This window comes from Drosophila persimilis, unplaced genomic scaffold (genome assembly GCF_003286085.1).
Source record: "Drosophila persimilis strain 14011-0111.01,24,50 unplaced genomic scaffold, DperRS2 tig00000233-arrow-arrow-pilon, whole genome shotgun sequence".
Taxonomy (NCBI): domain Eukaryota; kingdom Metazoa; phylum Arthropoda; class Insecta; order Diptera; family Drosophilidae; genus Drosophila; species Drosophila persimilis.
In genome coordinates this window covers 502,111-522,233 of record NW_020825308.1, presented here as the reverse complement: position 1 = coordinate 522,233, position 20,123 = coordinate 502,111, and the positions used below count along the sequence as shown (strand labels likewise).

Sequence of the window (20,123 nt, the reverse complement as noted above, 5' to 3'; positions counted from 1 at the left end):
TCCACCTCACTACGCGTGTTACTTGTTCTAATACGCTCCTTAGGCAGCACAAATTACATACATACAAATATATTCATCAAAATCTATGATTACCGCACTTACTGGCACAATGCATTGCAAAATGAAGTTTTCTACACCCGAATCGAATTCCACAATTTCACTTCGATACGCAAAATGCAAATTTCAACGAGCACGCAGTCTGTACGAGCTGTCGGAGTGAACGTGACGCTGAAAGTGTCTGTATGCTGGGGGTAATCAAAGGTTTTGATTAGCTTTTAACTTTTAATATTTTATACTTGCTTTTGCCCCTAACGCCTGAATATACAATATGCAAACTTGTCACGCCTTTATTTTTGCTTCCTTACCAAAAACCAAATCCAAGCCGTATTATAATGCCTCCGCTCACCCACCAAAAAACAAAAATACCCGCCTTGACTCTTGGCTCCTAACCCCTGATGATATTGCTGTTGCCTCCGCCTTTTTTTGGGCGGGAACCAAATCTGTTGACATGCTTTTACCTAATTCGTTATTTGGCCCACCACACGACCATGTCTCTCCAGTTGCTTACTACCCCACAACACAAATTGAAACCTAACCCAAAAATTACCCGAAATTGAGTACTGCGTTGTTGTTCCCCCTACCAAAAGCAAAATCTACGTTACGCCAAAGATCTAAACTAAATTCTAGTCAAGAACAAATTAGAGTATTCAAATGTATAACATAAAACTGTAGTTTAACCAAAGAAATCAATAAATCCAAGGATATAACCCCTGCAATAGACAATTGTTTTACTTACGACACGAAAAAAAAGTAACGCCACTGCAATGGCACAACCACAGCACTTACACAACACTGCCACTACCACCGCACACACGCAGCGCACAGCGTTTAACAACACTAAGCAAAGCGGTAAATATCGCAGCACACACTACATAAAGCGCTGCACTTGAAATGCAATTTTATTTGCAAATTTCGTTAACTGAAGCAAAATATAATGCCAACACCTAACTATACCGTAAACGTACTGTAATCTGTAACCACAATTGGATTAATCAGAGCCGCAAAGGCCAACGCCAGGTGTGTGTTGTACTGTACTAAACCCGAGATCCACTGAAGAATTATAATTAAAACTCTCTGACCTTCGTTTCTCCGTCTCTCCCACTCAAATCACTTTCTACCCCCCCTAACAAAAACAGAGCGCATTGTCAATGAACAGGTGACGCCCTGAGAACCCAATCCCTGCGGCTCGAATGCTGTATGTCGCGAACGCAATGGGATCGGCTCCTGCCAGTGCCTGCCCGATTACTTTGGCGATCCCTACCAGTCCTGTCGCCCCGAATGCATCCGAAACTCGGACTGTCCCACGAACAAGGCCTGCCAGCAGCAAAAATGTCGCGATCCCTGCCCCGGCACCTGCGGCACCAATGCGGACTGCAGCGTTACGAATCATCTGCCCACCTGTACATGCCGCATCGGATACATTGGTGATCCCTACCGCTACTGCCATGTGGAGCCAGCCCAACGTAAGATACCCACACACCCATCTGAGATCCATCGTGAGATTGTCCCGTCCTCCTTTCTAGCTATCCGTCTGGCCGAACCCGCACAACCCTGCCACCCCTCGCCGTGTGGCCCCAACTCTCAGTGTCGCGAACTCAACGGCCAGGCCGTCTGCTCCTGCATCGAGCTGTACATCGGTCTGCCCCCCAACTGCCGTCCCGAATGCGTGCTCAGCAGCGAGTGTCCCACGGACAAGGCGTGCATAAGTCAGCGATGCCAGGATCCCTGCCCGAGTACATGCGGCATCAATGCCGAGTGCCGGGTTCGGAATCATGGTCTACTCTGTCAGTGCCGTCAAGGCTTCACCGGCGACTCCTTTACCCGTTGTTATGCCCTGCCACGTAAGACCACCATCCACTCTATCTGGCAAACAGAGAGATCTAACAGACATGCAACCTCTTTAGCCCCGCCGCCTGTTGTTCAGCGTGTTGATCGTGATCCCTGCATGCCATCGCCCTGCGGCTTGAACAGCCAGTGTCGCAATGTGCAGGGCGTGCCCTCCTGCTCCTGTCTGCCCGAGTTCCTTGGAGCACCACCCAACTGTCGTCCCGAATGCACCATCAGTGCCGAGTGTTCCTCGAATCTGGCCTGCATCCGTGAAAAATGTATCGATCCATGTCCAGGGTCCTGTGGCTACGATGCAGAATGCAATGTGGTGAATCACACGCCCATTTGCGTCTGTCCCGTAGGCTATACTGGGGATCCGTTCAGCAGTTGTCGTCTGTCGCCACCCGAACCCGTTCAAAGTAAGCCTAATCCTTGATCCTTGATGCTGAGTCCCTCCCTAACTGCAAAACCCCATCGTACGTAGGTGAATATGTGGATCCGTGCAACCCATCGCCGTGTGGTCCGAACGCGCAGTGCTCCAACGGTGTCTGCAGCTGTTTGTCCGAGTTCCATGGCGATCCCTATGCCGGCTGTCGTCCGGAATGTGTCCTCAACTCCGACTGTCCCAGGGACAAGGCCTGTCTGCGCAGCAAGTGCCAGAATCCATGTCCAGGAACGTGCGGCGAGAATGCCATTTGCGATGTCATAAATCACATTCCGATGTGCCGTTGTCCGGACGGCACCGCTGGCAGTGCCTTTATACGCTGCTCTCCCGTCCAGCAAACTATTGTGGAAACGAATCCCTGCCGTCCATCTCCCTGCGGACCGAATTCCCAGTGCCGCGAGGTCAACCAGCAGGCGGTTTGCTCCTGCCTGTCCAGCTATATCAGTGCCCCACCGTCCTGTCGCCCCGAGTGTACCTCGAACGCCGAGTGCGCGCCCTCGCAGGCGTGTCTGAACCAGCGTTGCGGAGATCCTTGCCCTTGCACCTGTGGCGTAGGTGCCAACTGTGCCGTGGTCAGCCATAGTCCCTTCTGCACCTGTCCCGAACGCTTCACCGGGAATCCCTTCATCCGTTGTCAGCCACAAAGTAAGAAAGAGGCAAGCCCTAAGCGAGTATTGTCAATAATGTTTGTCCTTCAAGTTGAACCCGTGCGTGATCTCGTCCCAGTCGAACCCTGTCGTCCATCGCCATGTGGCCCCTATTCCCAATGGAATACATTGGACACATTGGACACATTACATTGGACGGCCTCCGAACTGCCGTCCAGAGTGTGTAACGAGCTCGGACTGCACCAGCCAGATGACATGTGTCAACCAGAAGTGCGTCGATCCGTGTCCCGGACGCTGTGGTCTCAATGCCGAGTGTCGTGTAGTGAGCCATGCGGTGCAGTGCATCTGCCAGCAAGGCTTCACCGGCGATCCCTTCGTGCAGTGCAGCCCCGAAACCATCCGCCACATCGAGGTTCGCACTCCGTGCAGCCCCAGTCCCTGTGGACCGAATGCCGTTTGCCGTGATCGCAATGGCGTCGGTTCCTGCCAGTGCATGCCCGAATATTTCGGAGATCCCTATGCCGGCTGTCGGCCGGAATGTATGCTGGACTCGGACTGTCCCTCGAACAGGGCGTGCCAGCAGCTGAAATGCCAGGATCCCTGTCCCGGAACATGCGGCCTGAATGCCCAGTGCCAGGTAGTAAACCATCTCCCAACCTGCAATTGCCTCACTGGATATGAGGGGGATCCGTACCGCCAGTGCACCAGAATGCAAGAGCGTAAGAACCGTCCCCTCCCTCTCCTTCCCTCATCCACTAATGAGAGCCCACTTTTAGCACCACAAAAAGAGTACGTGAATCCTTGCCAGCCCTCGCCCTGCGGCCCCAATTCCCAGTGTCGTGTGGCCAACGAGCAGGCCGTTTGCTCTTGCCTGCCCCTCTTTGTGGGAACTCCTCCCGCCTGTCGACCCGAATGCACCATCTCCTCCGAGTGTCCCAGCCATCAGGCATGTGTTAACCAGAAGTGCGTGGACCCATGCACCGGCGACAGCTGCGCCAGCAATGCCGTGTGTCGAGTGCGTAACCACAGTCCCATCTGCAGTTGCCTCAGTGGCTTCACTGGCGATGCCTTTACGCGTTGCTTCCCCATTCCACGTAAGTGTATGCCCACCCAATCCCGTAGAAGAATGCCAACTGAACGAAGAATCCGTCCTAAACAGCACCACCGCCCGAACGGATCCAAGAACCCCTGAGAGATCCCTGTCTGCCTACACCCTGTGGACCCAATTCGGAGTGCCGCAACATCAATGGGGTGCCCGCGTGCTCCTGTTTGTCCAGCTTCATGGGGCAGGCGCCCAACTGTCGACCCGAATGCACCATCAACGCCGAGTGTCCTGCCAATAGGGCGTGCATCAATCAAAGGTGTCGCGATCCCTGTCCAGGGGCCTGCGGCCTGGATGCAGTCTGCAGTGTCATCAATCATACGCCACTCTGCGCCTGCATCGATGGGTATATCGGAAATCCCTTCACCAAATGTAGCCCCAAGCCACCAGAACCCACATCCCCGCCACCGGTCGCCGACGATCCATGCAATCCCTCGCCCTGCGGCTCGAATGCCGTGTGCCGCAATGGCCAGTGCTCGTGTATACCCGAATACCAGGGCGACCCCTACGTCTCCTGTCGTCCCGAAAGCGTGCTGAACACGGACTGTCCCAGAGATCGAGCCTGCGTGCGCAACAAATGCATAGATCCCTGTCCAGGCACCTGTGGCGTGAATGCCCTTTGCGAAGTAACCAATCACATACCCATCTGTCGCTGTCCCGACCGGACGTCCGGCAACGCATTCTTCGAGTGTCGTCCCGTGCCGGCGAAGCCCATCATCCAGCAGAATCCCTGCCAGCCAACGCCATGCGGACCCAACAGTCAGTGCCGCGTTGTGCAGAACACGGCAGTCTGCTCCTGCCTGAAGGACTACGTGGGCAGTCCGCCCCAGTGCCGACCGGAGTGTGTCACCAACTCGGACTGTCCGGCAGATCAGTCGTGTCAAAACATGAAGTGCCGTGATCCCTGTCCGGGAACATGCGGCTTCAACGCCCTCTGCAACGTGGTCAATCACAGTCCCTTTTGCAGCTGCCCCACGGGCATGTCCGGCAATCCATTCGTCAGCTGCCAGCAGCTGCCCCAACGCGATGATCGACCCCAGAACCCCTGTCAGCCCTCGCCCTGCGGCCCCCAACTCCGAGTGTCGCGTCTCAGGAGACTCCCCATCATGTTCCTGCCTGCCAGAGTTCGTTGGAGCTCCTCCCAACTGCAAGCCCGAATGCATCTCCAGCTCAGAATGCCCCACCAACAGGGCCTGCATCAACCAGAAATGCGTGGATCCCTGCCCTGGACTATGCGGACAGAATGCCAACTGTCGGGTGTTCAGTCACACGGCCATGTGTCTGTGCGAGAGCGGCTTCACCGGTCATCCATTCACTCAGTGTAGTCCGGTCAGGGATGCCCCCGTGGAGGTACTGCAGCCCTGCAATCCCAGTCCCTGTGGCGTCAATGCCAAGTGCGAGGAGCGCGGTGGGGCTGGATCCTGCACCTGTCTGCCGGAGTACTTTGGCAATCCCTACGATGGCTGCCGCCCCGAATGTGTCCTGAACTCCGACTGTCCTTCGAACAGAGCCTGCGTGAATCAGAAGTGCCGCGATCCCTGTCCGGGAGTGTGCGGTCAGATCGCCGAGTGCCAGGTGGTTAATCACCTGGCCACATGCAATTGTCTGATTGGCTACACCGGAGACCCCTACACCCTGTGTCGCATCGTAGAGAACGAACCACGTAAGAGTATCCCGTCCTCTGTCTCCCCAATGATCTTCTCTGACCATCGTGTTCCTTTTCGCCGTAGCCATCTATGTGAATCCCTGCCAGCCGTCACCCTGCGGTCCCAACTCGCGTTGCCGCGAGATCAACGATCAGGCTGTGTGCTCCTGCCTCCCCGAGTTCATTGGCAGTCCCCCGGCTTGTCGGCCGGAATGCACCAGCAGCTCGGAATGTGCCGCCGACAAGGCGTGTGTGAATCGCAAATGCGTGGATCCCTGTCCGAATGTTTGCGGTCAGCAGGCCGAGTGTCGCGTTCGCAATCACAATCCCATCTGTAGCTGTCTGAGCGGATACACCGGAGATCCATTCACCCGCTGCTACCGTCAGCCCCGTAAGCCACAAAGAATACTTCGAATACCATGGAAGAAATTCTATCAAACCCACTTTTCAGCTCCTCCTGGAGACCTATTGAAAGAGAACCCCTTGATCCTTGTGTACCCTCGCCGTGTGGGGCCAATTCCCAGTGTCGCGATGTCTATGGCACACCCTCGTGCTCTTGCCTGCCCCAGTTCTTAGGACCGCCGCCCAACTGTCGACCCGAATGTTCCATCAATGCGGAGTGTCCCAGCCATCAGGCGTGCATCAATCAGAAGTGTCGCGATCCCTGTCCCGGCTCCTGTGGCCTCAACACCCAGTGCAATGTGATCAATCACACGCCCATCTGCAGCTGTCTTCTGGGGTATATCGGGGATCCATTCAGCGTTTGTAATCCCGAACCGCCGCAGAAAAGTAAGCCCCCTTCGGTCAGCCCTACACATTCAATGGAAATAATGTTTTATGTGTCTTCAAAATCCCAGTTCAAGATCCACTGCCTCCTCAAGATCCCTGTTATCCCTCACCCTGTGGCTCCAATAGCCGCTGCAATAATGGCGTATGCTCGTGTCTGCCGGAGTACCATGGCGACCCCTACACCGGTTGTCGTCCCGAGTGCGTCCTCCACACAGAATGCGATCGTAGTCGCGCCTGTGTGCGGCACAAGTGTGTGGATCCCTGCCCCGGAAAATGTGGAACGAATGCGATATGCGAGGTCCTGAATCACATTCCCAACTGTCGCTGTCCCGCGGAAATGCAGGGAAATGCCTTCATCCAATGTAGCCCTGTGCCACGTAAGCCCAATCCATCGACTGTCCCCCGCATTTGGAGTCCCTTCAAAGTCTTGGATATTACAGAACTCGATGATGTGCAGAATCCCTGCCAGCCCTCGCCCTGCGGACCGAATGCCCAGTGTCGCGTGGCCAACCAGCAGGCCATTTGCTCCTGCATCGCGCCCTTCATTGGCAGTCCACCCTTCTGTCGTCCGGAGTGCACCAGCAACGCGGAATGTCCCCTGAACCTGGCATGTTTGAACCAGAAATGCAGCGATCCTTGTCCGGGCGTCTGCGGCCGCAGTGCCCAGTGCCATGTGACGAACCACAGTCCTTTCTGTCGCTGCTTGGACCGCCACACGGGCAATCCCTTCGTCAGTTGCCAGCCGATCATTGAGCCGCCAGTGCCGCCGCCGCGTCAGCCATGCCTCCCCTCACCCTGCGGCGCGTATGCCCAGTGCCGGGAGATCAATGAGACGCCGTCGTGCACCTGTCTGCCCGAGTACATTGGCGCTCCGCCGAACTGTCGGCCCGAATGCGTTACCAGCTCCGAGTGTCCCACTCATCAGGCTTGCATCCAGCAGAAGTGTCGCGATCCCTGTCCTGGTCTGTGCGGCCTCTTGGCGGAGTGTCGTGTGCTCTCGCACACTCCCAGTTGCGTCTGCCCCGAGGGAATGGAGGGTGATCCCTTCACCCAGTGTACGGAGAAGAGAATCCAGCAGTTGGATCGATTGGACCCATGCAACCCCAGTCCCTGTGGCGTCAATGCCAGGTGCACTTCGCGCCAGGATGCTGGCTCTTGTCAGTGTTTGCCGGAATACTTTGGGAATCCCTACGAGGGCTGCCGTCCGGAATGTGTCCTCAACTCTGATTGTCCATCCAACAGAGCGTGTCAGCAGCAGAAGTGCGAGGATCCTTGCCCGGGAACCTGCGGCCAGAATGCCATCTGCAATGTCCTCAACCACGTGCCCAGCTGTAGCTGCCTCACGGGTTATTCGGGCGATCCCTACCGTCAGTGCCTGCTTGAACGCCAACGTAATACATTAGACATACAAATTCGCTTGGAGATCAATGCCTACAATCCCTGCTCTAACTTTTGTAGCCATCAAGGAGTATCTGAATCCCTGCCAGCCTTCGCCCTGTGGCCCCAATTCCCAGTGTCGTGAGTCCAACGAGCAGGCCGTTTGCTCCTGTCTTCCCGAATATGTGGGTGCGCCTCCTGTCTGTCGTCCCGAGTGTACCATATCCTCAGAGTGCTCGCCGGATAAGGCCTGCGTGGGCCAGAAGTGCATCGATCCCTGTCCGAATACCTGCGGAGAGCAGGCCACCTGTCGTGTTGTGAACCACAGTCCCATTTGTACGTGTCGCGCCGGTTACACGGGCGATGCCTTCTACCGCTGTGTACCCAAACCCCGTAAGTAGACCCCGGAACGACCAGGAGTCAGAGGTCCAAGTGTTTTAATCTCCCAATTTTACCCAAAAAGCTGTGCCAGTGGCTCCTCCAGTGCAAAAGACACCAGTCGATCCCTGTGTGCCCTCCCCTTGTGGCCCGTATGCCGAGTGCCGTTCGAATGGCGACGCTCCTGCCTGTTCCTGTTCGATTGGGTACTTGGGGGCTCCGCCCAACTGCCGTCCCGAGTGCCGCATCAATGCGGAGTGTCTCAGTAGAGAGGCCTGCATCAATGAGAAGTGTCGCAATCCCTGTCCCGGCTCCTGTGGCCTTGGTGCCACTTGCAACGTGATCAATCATACGCCCAGCTGCACCTGTCCGCCGGGATACACGGGCGATCCGTTCACCCACTGCCAGCCCCAACCTCCACCGCCACCACGTAAGACCTTAAGACCTTGTAGTTCCATTCAGAAATGCTTTAACGATCGGATCTCCTTAGCTGTGGAGCTAGATGATCCCTGCAATCCCTCGCCCTGTGGAGCAAATGCTCTGTGCAACGCAGGCGTCTGCACGTGCATCCCTGAGTACCATGGGGATCCGTACATCGGCTGTCGTCCCGAGTGCATCACCAGTTTGGATTGCTCGCGAGATCGGGCCTGTGCACGTCACAAGTGCTTCGATCCCTGCCCGGGCACCTGTGCCCCCAATGCCATTTGTACGGTCCTCAATCACGTGCCCATGTGCACCTGTCCGGAGGGGTATGCTGGCAATGCGTTTATCCAGTGCCAACCAGTGCCACGTAAGCATCCCAGACATCAGAAACTACTCCAAATTTCCAGAGAGATTCCAACCATTTCCTTCCGCCCTTCCCACAGCACCAACCATTGTCCAGCCGTGTCAGCCATCACCCTGTGGCCCCAATTCACAGTGCCGTGAGGCCAATGGTCAGGCGGTATGCTCCTGCGTGCCAGGATATATTGGAACCCCTCCACTCTGTCGACCAGAGTGCACCTCGAACGCGGAATGTGTGTCTCTCGAGGCGTGCGTGAATCAAAAGTGCGTGGATCCATGTCCTGGAGCCTGTGGCAGGAATGCCCAGTGTAGTGTCGTCAATCACAATCCCTTCTGCACGTGTCTGCCCCACTATACGGGCAATCCGTTTGTGGGCTGCCAGCAGATCATCGAGCCTCAGAGGGAGGAACTCGTGCCACGCGATCCCTGTCGACCCTCCCCCTGCGGACCCAATGCCGAGTGTCGGGCCGTTGGGGACACAGCATCGTGTTCCTGTCTGGCGGAATTTGTTGGCTCTCCGCCGTACTGCAAGCCGGAATGCGTGACCAACTCCGAGTGTCCATCGAATCGTGCGTGCATCAATCAGAAGTGTCGCGATCCTTGCCCTGGTCTGTGTGGTATAAGTGCCATTTGTCGCGTTGTCTCCCACACGGCCATGTGCATCTGTGATGCGGGCCTCACCGGCGATACCTTCACCCAGTGCCAGCCGATTGTCCACGATGTGGAGATCATCAATCCGTGCCATCCCTCGCCTTGTGGCTCGAACGCCGAGTGCATACAACGGAACGGAGCGGGCGCCTGTCAGTACTTACCGGAGTTCTTCGGGAATCCCTACGAGGGCTGCCGTCCGGAGTGTGTCCTCAATTCGGACTGTCCTGCGAACAGAGCCTGCCAGCAGCAGAAGTGCCGCGATCCCTGCCCCGGCTGCTGTGGCCAGAACGCCGAGTGCAATGTCGTGAACCACACGCCCATCTGCAGCTGCTTCCCTGGATTTATAGGCGATCCGTATCGCTATTGTAGTCAACCGCCAGAACGTAAGCTAGTTCCAATTATCGCTATCCTTAGCAGTTGTACTAAATTTTGGTCGTAGTTAGTTACTAATTCCAAGCGTATATTGTATCCTAACCCAAACCAATAGCTATTGTCCATGACTACGTGAATCCCTGTCAGCCATCGCCCTGTGGCTCCAATGCCATTTGTCGCGTGGTCAACGAGCAGGCCGTGTGTTCCTGTGGCCCCGAGTTTGAGGGAGCCCCGCCCAACTGCCGTCCCCAGTGTACCTCCAGCTCTGAGTGTCCCTCCACCCAGGCTTGCATCAGCTACAAGTGTGCCGATCCCTGTCCTGGTGTGTGTGGCCAGCTTGCGATCTGTGAGGTGCGAAACCATAGTCCCATCTGTAGGTGTCCCCCGGCCATGATGGGCGATCCCTTCGTGCGCTGTCTGCCACGACCAGAGAGTAAGGAACGATCCAGAACTATGATCCAGAATGGTGTTAATCCTTTACGACCCTTGACAGTTCCTCCACCCCTAAGAGATGTGGCCCCCTACCGCGATCCCTGTGCACCCTCACCCTGTGGCCTTTACTCCACCTGCCGCAACCAACAACAGCAGGCTGTGTGCTCCTGTCTCCCGAACTACTTTGGCACTCCCCCGCATTGCCGACCCGAGTGCTCCATCAATGCAGAGTGTCCCAGCCACTTGGCGTGCATTAATCAAAGGTGTCGCGACCCCTGTCCCGGCGCCTGTGGCCAGCAGACCGAGTGTCGGGTGACCAATCACGTGCCCAGCTGTCTGTGCCTCCAGGGCTATGTGGGAGACGCCTTCTTGGCCTGCCACCCAGCTCCACGTAAGACCTTGACCTTAACCTCTTCAGAACTCTTTGCTAATCCCAACCCTACAGCCCCTCCAAGCAACGATGAACCCCGTGATCCCTGCAATCCCAGTCCCTGCGGCAACAATGCCATTTGTTCGGGCGATGGTCAGTGCCGCTGTGTGGCCGACTATCAGGGGGATCCCTATGTCTCCTGCCGCCCCGAATGCGTGCTGAGTGCCGAGTGTCCTCGGCATCTGGCCTGCATTCGCCAAAAGTGCACAGATCCCTGTCCCGGCACGTGCGGTGCCAATGCCATCTGTGAAGTCCAGAGCCACATAGCCATGTGCCACTGTCCCCCGGGAATGACTGGAAATGCCTTTGTCCAGTGCAGCGCCGTATGTGATGCAGTGGATGTCAACCGCAATCCTTGTAGCCCATCGCCGTGCGGCAGCTATGCCGAGTGCCGCGAGCGCAATGATCAGGCCATCTGCAGCTGCCTCCCCAACTACTTTGGCGTCCCCCCCGCCTGCCGACCCGAGTGCAGCAGCAACTACGATTGTGCACCCCATTTGGCGTGCCAGAACCAGCGTTGCGTCGATCCCTGTCCGGGAGCTTGTGGCGCCCATGCCCAGTGCCGAGCTGTCAGCCACAGTCCCTTCTGCAGCTGCAGACCTGGCTACACGGGCAATCCCTTCGTTCAGTGTCATAGGATCTGTAAGTCTAACCCCCAGTCCATCACCAGAAGTGTCACCTAATTATTGCCATGTGTTCCGTGTACAGTTGAACCTGTGAGGGATGTGGTGCTCCGAGATCCCTGCCAGCCATCTCCCTGCGGTCCCAACAGCGAGTGTCGGCCCGTAAGTGATACACCATCCTGCTCATGTCTCGCCAATTTCTTTGGCACTCCGCCGAACTGCAGGCCCGAGTGTGTATCCAACTCCGAGTGCAGCACGGTCCAAGTTTGTGTGAACAATCCCTGCAAAGATCCCTGTCCAGGGCTTTGTGGCACATCTGCAGTTTGTCGCGTCATTAGCCACAGTGCCATGTGCCACTGCCAGCCAGGATACAGCGGGGATCCCTTCATTCGCTGTGATCCCATTGTTGTACGTGATCCCATAGAGGTCCTGCAGCCCTGTAATCCGAGTCCCTGTGGCGCCTTTGCCGAGTGCCGGCAACAGAATGGAGTCGGCTCCTGTCTGTGCTTGCCCGAATACCACGGCAATCCCTATGAGGCCTGTCGTCCCGAGTGTGTCCTGGACTCCGATTGCGCCTCGAACAGAGCCTGTGTAAACCAGAAGTGCCGCAATCCCTGTCCCGGAGTGTGTGGCCAGAATGCCGAGTGCTATGTCCGCAATCATTTGCCCACCTGCAACTGCCAGAACGGCTATGTGGGAGATCCTTATAGCTATTGCAGCATTGAGACCAAACGTAAGCAGACATCAGAAATCCCTGTATCGCTCTATAGAGCTCTTCCCTCTCCCATTCCAGCCATTCGTGAGTATATGAATCCCTGCCAGCCCTCTCCCTGTGGCCCCAACTCCCAGTGCCGTGAACTGAATGGCCTGGCCACTTGCTCCTGTCTGCCCGAGTACGTGGGCAGTCCGCCTGGCTGTCGTCCCGAGTGTACGGTCTCCTCCGAGTGTAGTCTGGACAGGGCCTGTGTGCGCCACAAGTGTGTGGATCCCTGTCCAGGTGCCTGTGGCAGCAATGCCAATTGTCTTGGAATGAACCATGCCCCACTCTGTTCCTGTCAGCCAGGCTACACGGGAGACCCATTCACCCGTTGCTATCCATTGCCTCGTAAGTCGTTTCTCCCCTCCCCAGAGAGTGTATGTCCTCTTAACATCCTTCCCATTCGATCAGCTCCCACAACGCATATACTCTACGACATTGTAAGCGATCCCTGCCAGCCGTCCCCTTGCGGTGCCAATTCCCAGTGCAGGCAGTCCCAGGGTCAGGCCATCTGTAGCTGTCTCTCCAACTACTTTGGTCTGCCGCCGAACTGCCGACCCGAGTGTACCCAGAGTTCCGAGTGCCTGTCCAGCCGGGCGTGCATCAACCAGAGGTGTGTGGATCCATGCCCCGGCTCCTGTGCCTACAACGCCCTCTGCACCACGCGTAACCATGTGCCGAGCTGTCAGTGTCCCCCCCACCAATTGTTACCCAGAACCCCAGCCACCACGTAAGAATCGAATGGAAAAGCATCCTGCTGTAAACATCTCTCAACCCCTACCTATACTCCACCCATAGCCACACCCATTGCCCTTGATGATCCCTGCCATCCCTCGCCCTGCGGACCCAATGCTCAGTGCTCGAACGGTCAGTGTTCGTGTATTGGGGACTACCAGGGGGATCCCTACAGGGGCTGCCGCCCAGAGTGTGTCCTGAATGCCGACTGTTCGAAGGATCGGGCCTGTGTGCGCCACAAGTGTGTGGATCCCTGTCCGGGCACCTGTGCCCCCAATGCCATATGCGATACGATCAATCACATCGCCATGTGCCGCTGTCCAGAGCAGATGACAGGCAATGCCTTCATCCAGTGCGAGTTCCCACCTGTGGCATTGACTCCACCCGATCCTTGCGCACCGTCACCGTGCGGCCCCAACAGCCGTTGCCGCGTACTCAACAACAATGCCGTCTGCTCCTGCATTGAGGACTATGTGGGTACGCCACCCAATTGTCGGCCCGAGTGCACCCACAATTCGGATTGTCTGCCGCGACTGGCCTGCCAGCGGCAGCACTGCATCGATCCCTGTCCCGGAACCTGTGGCTTCAACGCCCTCTGTCATGTGGTCAATCATGCTCCAATCTGCAGCTGTCCGCCGCAACACAATGGCAACCCCTTCGCGGGCTGCTTCCCGGAACCAGTGCGTCGCGATGAGGAACCCCCCAGGAACCCCTGTCAGCCCTCTCCTTGCGGACCCTATGCCCAGTGCCTTGCTCTGGGAGATCAGGCACAGTGTAGCTGTCTTCCCAGCTACATTGGAACGCCGCCCAACTGCCGGCCAGAGTGTGTGACCAATTCGGAGTGTCCCTTTGACAGGGCCTGCATCAGTCAGCACTGCCGCGATCCCTGTCCGGGCGTTTGTGGCTCCAATGCCCAGTGCCATGCGATAAGCCACGCCACCATGTGCCATTGCCTGCCCGGCTTCACGGGGGATCCATTCACCGCCTGCCACCAGCCTCCGATCGTTCAACAAATCGAATATGTCCAGCCTTGCTCCCCGAATCCCTGTGGGGCCAATGCTGTGTGTCGCCGCGAGGGCAATGCCGGCTCCTGCCAGTGCCTACCCGAATACTATGGCAATCCCTACGAGGCCTGTCGTCCCGAGTGTGTGGCCGACAGCGACTGTCCGTCGGATAAGTCCTGCCACCAGCTGAAGTGCCGCGATCCGTGTCCCGGGGTTTGTGCCCTGAATGCTGCCTGTCGCGTGATCAATCACCTTCCCACCTGTCATTGTCTCAGCGGATTCCTAGGGGATCCCTACAGCTACTGTCGTCTGCCAGAGAAACGTGAGTTGAAGATCTGTCTGTGTCCCAAGATTAGCCCTAACCCTACGCAAACCGTCCTTAGCTATTCTCAAGGAGTACGTAAATCCATGCCAGCCCTCGCCCTGTGGCCCCAACTCCCAGTGTCGTGAGAACAACGAGCAGGCCATCTGCTCGTGTCTACCGGAATATGTGGGGGCTCCGCCTAACTGTCGGCCCGAGTGCGTCTCGAATGGGGAGTGTTCCCGTGACAAGGCATGCCTCAATCAAAAGTGTGGCGATCCCTGTCCTAGAGTGTGCGGCTCCAATGCCGAATGTCGCGTCTTCCAGTATGCCCCCATCTGTAGTTGTCGTCCAGGGTTCACTGGCGATGCTTTCTCCCGATGCCTGCCCCTGCCACGTAAGAGAAGAGTCTACACCCAAGCAGAAGAAGAATCTGTAAATCTATCCTACCCCTTTTTAGCACCCCTTCCCCCGCTCTTGGATGTGTATCGCGATCCCTGCTTACCATCGCCCTGCGGCCAGTATGCGGAGTGTAGAGACAACCAAGGCTCTGCCACCTGTACCTGCCTCCCCGCGTACTACGGCACTCCACCCAACTGCCGACCCGAATGCACCATCGCCGAGGATTGTCCCTCGCATCTGGCGTGTCAACAGCAGCACTGTCGCGATCCCTGTCCAGGAGCCTGTGGCTTCAACGCCTTCTGCACGGTGATCAACCACAGTCCCACGTGTCAGTGTGCTCCAGGACTGATCGGCAACCCATTCACATCCTGCCATGCTCGGCCACGCGATCCACCACCACAACAGGATACCAGCGATCCCTGCGCCTCGATTACGTGCGGTGCCAATGCCGTCTGCCAGCAAGGAAGATGCAGCTGTCTGCCAGAGTTCATCGGAAATCCATTGATTGGCTGTCGACCCGAGTGCGTCCTGAGTGCGGAATGCGACTGGGACAAGGCGTGCGTGCGGAACAAGTGCATCGATCCCTGTCCCGGCACTTGTGGATCCAGTGCCATCTGTGAGGTCCACCGACACGTGGCCATGTGCCATTGTCCCCCGGGAATGACTGGCAATGCCTTCTCTCAGTGCCGACCACTGCCGCCGCCAGCTCAGGATCCCCCCATCATAGCCGATCCCTGTCAGCCCTCGCCTTGCGGACCAAATGCCCAATGTCGTCACATCAATGGCCAGGCCGTGTGCTCGTGTCTGCCACAATTTGTGGGCACGCCACCATCCTGCCGTCCGGAATGCGTAAGCAATGCGGAATGTCCGCTTCACTTGGCGTGTCTGCAGCAACAGTGTGGCGATCCCTGTCCGGGATCCTGCGGCCTCAATGCCGAGTGTCGCGTGATCAATCACAGTCCCAACTGCCACTGCATCCAATCGTTTACTGGAAATCCATTTGTGGCATGCCACCGTCAACCTCCGCCTGCACCTGCCAGGCAGGACCCTGTTCCGCTGGATTCCTGTCAACCCTCGCCGTGTGGCGCCAATGCAGAGTGTCGCGTCCAAGGAATCAACGCCCAATGCAGCTGCCTCGCTGGATTTGTGGGCACACCACCCGACTGCCGGCCGGAATGCGTATCCAACTCCGATTGTCCCACGAATCTGGCCTGCCGCAACGAAAAGTGCCGCGATCCCTGCCCCGGAGTCTGTGGCCTGAATGCGGAGTGCTATGTGATCAATCATACGCCCATGTGTACGTGCCTCGCTGGATACAATGGCCATCCCTTCTTTGGCTGTCAAGTGGTGCGCGATGTCCCAGAGACACCACTCAATCCGTGCGTGCCCAGTCCTTGTGGCGCCAATGCCGTTTGCAGCGAACGTAATGGAGCAGGGGCATGCCAGTGCCTGCCCGACACCATTGGCAATCCCTACGAGGGCTGTCGTCCAGAGTGTGTCCTCAACACGGACTGTCCCAGCCATTTGGCGTGTGTCAATCAACACTGTCGCGATCCCTGTCCAGGCACCTGCGGCTCCAATGCCCTGTGCCAAGTGCGCCATCATCTGCCACAATGCCAGTGCCTGGCGGGCTACCAGGGCAATCCATACACCTATTGCAGCCTCCTGCGTAATCGTAAGACACTCCTTGACGTTCCCTTGGCAGACTCACCCCACATTTTCGTCCTCCCTGCAGCCCTGCCCGAACCCATTGCCTCCCGTCCCTGCCAGCCCTCGCCTTGCGGACCCAATGCCCACTGTCGCGAGGCGAATGGTCAAGCTATATGCAAATGCCTGCCAGACTTTGTTGGATCCCCGCCTGCTTGTAGGCCCGAGTGTACCATCTCCAGCGAGTGCGACTTGACCAGGCCATGCGTGCAACACCACTGCGTCGATCCCTGTCCGGGGATCTGCGGCAGCAATGCCCAATGCCGTGTCCTCAACCACAGTCCGCTTTGCAGTTGTCTGCCCGGCTACACTGGAGATGCCTTCAGTGGCTGCCAGCCGATCCGTAAGACTCCAATGATCCACCCTTTGGACTTTCCTAACACAAACAAACCAAACAAACCATTTGCAGGACCCGTCATTAGCTATGATGCTCCGCCCAAGGATATCTACCGCGACCCGTGTGCACCCTCGCCCTGCGGCACCTTCGGCCAGTGCAGAGCACAGGGCACCCAGGCCGTGTGCTCCTGCCTGCCAGGATACTTTGGTGTCCCGCCTCAGTGCAAGCCGGAGTGTGTGATCAATCCAGACTGCGCCTCGCACTTGGCCTGCATCAGCGAGAAGTGCCGCGATCCCTGTCCCGGCTCCTGTGGCCTGCTGGCCCAGTGCAACGTCATCAATCACACGCCCATCTGTAGCTGCCCCCCTGGCTATCAGGGCAATCCCTTTGTCAGCTGCAGACCCCAACCTCCTCCAGCTCCGGTTCCAGTACTACGGGATGCCTGCAATCCCTCGCCATGCGGCCCCAATGCCGTTTGCAGTGCCGGAGGACAGTGCAACTGTCTCGCAGAGTTCGATGGCAATGCGTATGTGGGCTGTCGCCCGGAGTGTGTCCTGAATTCAGAGTGTGCCCGGGACAGGGCCTGTCAGCGCAGCAAATGCGTGGATCCCTGTCCGGGGGCCTGTGGTGTGGGCGCCGTTTGTGAGGTGCGCAACCACATACCCATTTGCCTCTGTCCACCCGGGACTTCCGGAAATGCCTTCATCCAGTGTACGACCATCCTTGTTCAATGTAGGTTCCATTGGAAATCCTTTGTTGAAGAAACCCCTCCACCTAATTCATCCTCCCCCGTCTGTTGTTTAGCTTCTCCCGTGGAGCCCCCTAATCCCTGCCAGCCATCGCCCTGTGGATCTAATGCCCAGTGTCGCGAGGCCAACCAGCAGGCCGTGTGCTCCTGCTTGAGTGGATACTTCGGTGTCCCGCCCAGATGTCGACCGGAATGCACCATCAACTCGGACTGTGCCCCCCACTTGGCGTGCCTCAATCAGCAGTGTCGCGATCCCTGCCCCGGGGCCTGCGGACAATTTGCCAACTGCCAGGTCATCCGACATGTCCCGCACTGCAGTTGTCCCGCAGGATACGCGGGAAATGCCTTCTCCCTGTGTCAGCAGATACCACCAGCGGTTGTGCAGCGAGAGCCCCTCCCTGTGTATCCCTGTCATCCATCCCCATGTGGATCGAATGCCCAGTGCACGGAACAAGGCGATCAAGCCATCTGCAAGTGCCTTGAAGGCTACATAGGACCGCCACCCAACTGTCGACCAGAGTGCATAACATCCTCCGAGTGCCCAAACCAATTGGCATGCATCCGGCAGAAGTGCCGCGATCCGTGTCCTGGTTTGTGCGGACAGGCAGCCAGCTGCCAGGTCGTGAGCCATGTGCCCTCGTGCCTGTGCATTGGAGACTACATCGGAGACCCCTACACGGGCTGCCGTCCAAGACCAGCAATAGAACGAGACCAGATCAATCCGTGCGCGCAGAACCCATGCGGTAGCAATGCCATGTGCAGACAGCAAGGAGGAGCTGCGGCATGCCAGTGCCTGCCCGAGACCTACGGCAATCCCTACGAGGGCTGCCGACCCGAGTGTGTCGTCAATTCGGACTGCTCCGGCCATTTGGCCTGCTTGAACCAACATTGTCGCGACCCCTGTCCTGGTAGCTGTGCACCGAATGCCCAATGCCAGGTCGTCAATCACATCCCCATCTGTAGTTGCTATCCCGGCTACAGAGGGGATGCCTATCGCCATTGCCATGCGGTGCCTATCCAGGCGGAACGTAAGCAACCCACCCTTTGCACTAACCCACAATCGACCAACACGTTTGCACCCTTCTGCACCCCTCCAGCAATCGAACCGGTTAATCCCTGCCAGCCCCCGCCCTGTGGTCCCAACTCTGAGTGTAGCGTAGCCCAGGGACAGGCTGTCTGTCGCTGTCTGCCCGATTATTATGGCTCGCCGCCTGCCTGTCGACCCGAATGCACCACCAATCCCGAGTGTCCCCACGATAGGGCCTGTGTGGCCAGACATTGCTCCGATCCGTGTCCAGGCGCTTGCGGGCAGAATGCCATTTGTCAGGCGCATCAACACCGAGCCCTGTGCTCCTGTCCGCCCGGCTACACCGGCGATGCCTTCACCCGATGCCTGCCATTACCTGCTCGACCTCCCCATCAACCCATTCGACAGTCGTCTCCTGTAGATCCCTGCGTGCCCTCCCCCTGCGGACAGTATGCCCAGTGTCGCGAGGAGTACGGACAAGGTGTCTGCACCTGTCTGGACTCCTACTACGGCACTCCTCCCCACTGTCGACCCGAGTGCACCCTCAACTCCGACTGTCCCGGCCATCGGGCGTGCATCAACCAGAAGTGCCGCGATCCTTGCCCCGGTGCCTGCGGTCTGTACGCCCAGTGCTCGGTCCTCAATCATGTCCCCACCTGCTCTTGTCCGCAAGGATACCTTGGAGATCCCTTCTACCGCTGCTATCCAGCGCCAGCTCCGTCTCCGCCTCCAGTGACTCCTATTGTTGTTGAAGATGATCCCTGTCATCCTTCCCCCTGTGGTCCCAGTGCCCAGTGCTCGAACGGCGTCTGCAGTTGTCTGCCACTCTACCAGGGCGATCCCTATGCGGGCTGTCGTCCCGAGTGCGTGCTGAGCACAGAGTGTCCCTCGGATAAGGCATGCATACGCAATCGCTGCGTGGATCCGTGCCCGGGAACTTGTGGCTCCGGAGCCCACTGCAGAGTCCAGAATCATGTGGCCCTGTGTCACTGTCCGGACGGCCAGCAGGGAAATCCTTTCGTGCTTTGCCAGCCAAAGCAGCAGCAGGATTCACCCATTCAGCTGCATCCCTGCCAGCCATCGCCCTGTGGCGCCCATGGACAGTGTCGAGAGATTGGTTATCGCGCGGAATGCACCTGCCTGCCTGGCTATTACGGCAGTCCGCCCGACTGTCGGCCAGAGTGCGTCAGCGACTCCGAGTGTTACCCGAGCCTCTCGTGCGTTAACCAAAAGTGTCGCGATCCTTGTCCTGGCGCCTGTGGCTATCTGGCCGAATGCCATGTGATCAACCACAGTCCGCAGTGCGTTTGCCCGGCAGGGTACACGGGCAGTCCGTACTCCCAATGCCAGGTTATCGGTTTAGCTCCTGTCCAACGGGAACCCATCGATCCCTGCCAGCCAACTCCCTGCGGCCCCCACTCACAGTGCAGCAATGAGGATGGCCTCAATGCCATCTGCCGCTGCCTGCCCGAGTATCTGGGCGTGCCACCCTACTGCCGACCCGAGTGCATTGCCAACAGCGAGTGTCCCGGCGACAGGGCGTGCATCAATTGGAAGTGCCAGGATCCCTGTCCCGGTCTCTG

The 20,123-nt window shown here is 57.7% G+C and overlaps 1 protein-coding gene across 1 annotated transcript in view; it reads left to right on the top strand.

Moving 5' to 3' along the window:
* The window catches only part of LOC6604442, a 43,658-nt gene that overhangs the window by 8,357 nt on the left and 15,178 nt on the right, over positions 1–20,123 (top strand). The window contains 30 exon segments of the mRNA XM_026989386.1: positions 1,197–1,523; positions 1,584–1,901; positions 1,965–2,306; positions 2,372–2,977; positions 3,032–3,126; positions 3,128–3,659; positions 3,717–4,034; positions 4,100–5,109; positions 5,111–5,711; positions 5,773–6,082; positions 6,151–6,476; positions 6,545–6,853; positions 6,917–7,861; positions 7,935–8,246; positions 8,317–8,661; positions 8,722–9,021; positions 9,098–10,048; positions 10,153–10,470; positions 10,531–10,860; positions 10,915–11,541; positions 11,608–12,255; positions 12,316–12,627; positions 12,691–12,976; positions 12,978–13,009; positions 13,078–14,340; positions 14,402–14,716; positions 14,780–16,396; positions 16,457–16,771; positions 16,838–17,497; positions 17,570–18,541. Coding sequence (XP_026845187.1) covers positions 1,197–1,523; positions 1,584–1,901; positions 1,965–2,306; positions 2,372–2,977; positions 3,032–3,126; positions 3,128–3,659; positions 3,717–4,034; positions 4,100–5,109; positions 5,111–5,711; positions 5,773–6,082; positions 6,151–6,476; positions 6,545–6,853; positions 6,917–7,861; positions 7,935–8,246; positions 8,317–8,661; positions 8,722–9,021; positions 9,098–10,048; positions 10,153–10,470; positions 10,531–10,860; positions 10,915–11,541; positions 11,608–12,255; positions 12,316–12,627; positions 12,691–12,976; positions 12,978–13,009; positions 13,078–14,340; positions 14,402–14,716; positions 14,780–16,396; positions 16,457–16,771; positions 16,838–17,497; positions 17,570–18,541 — 15,642 coding nt within the window.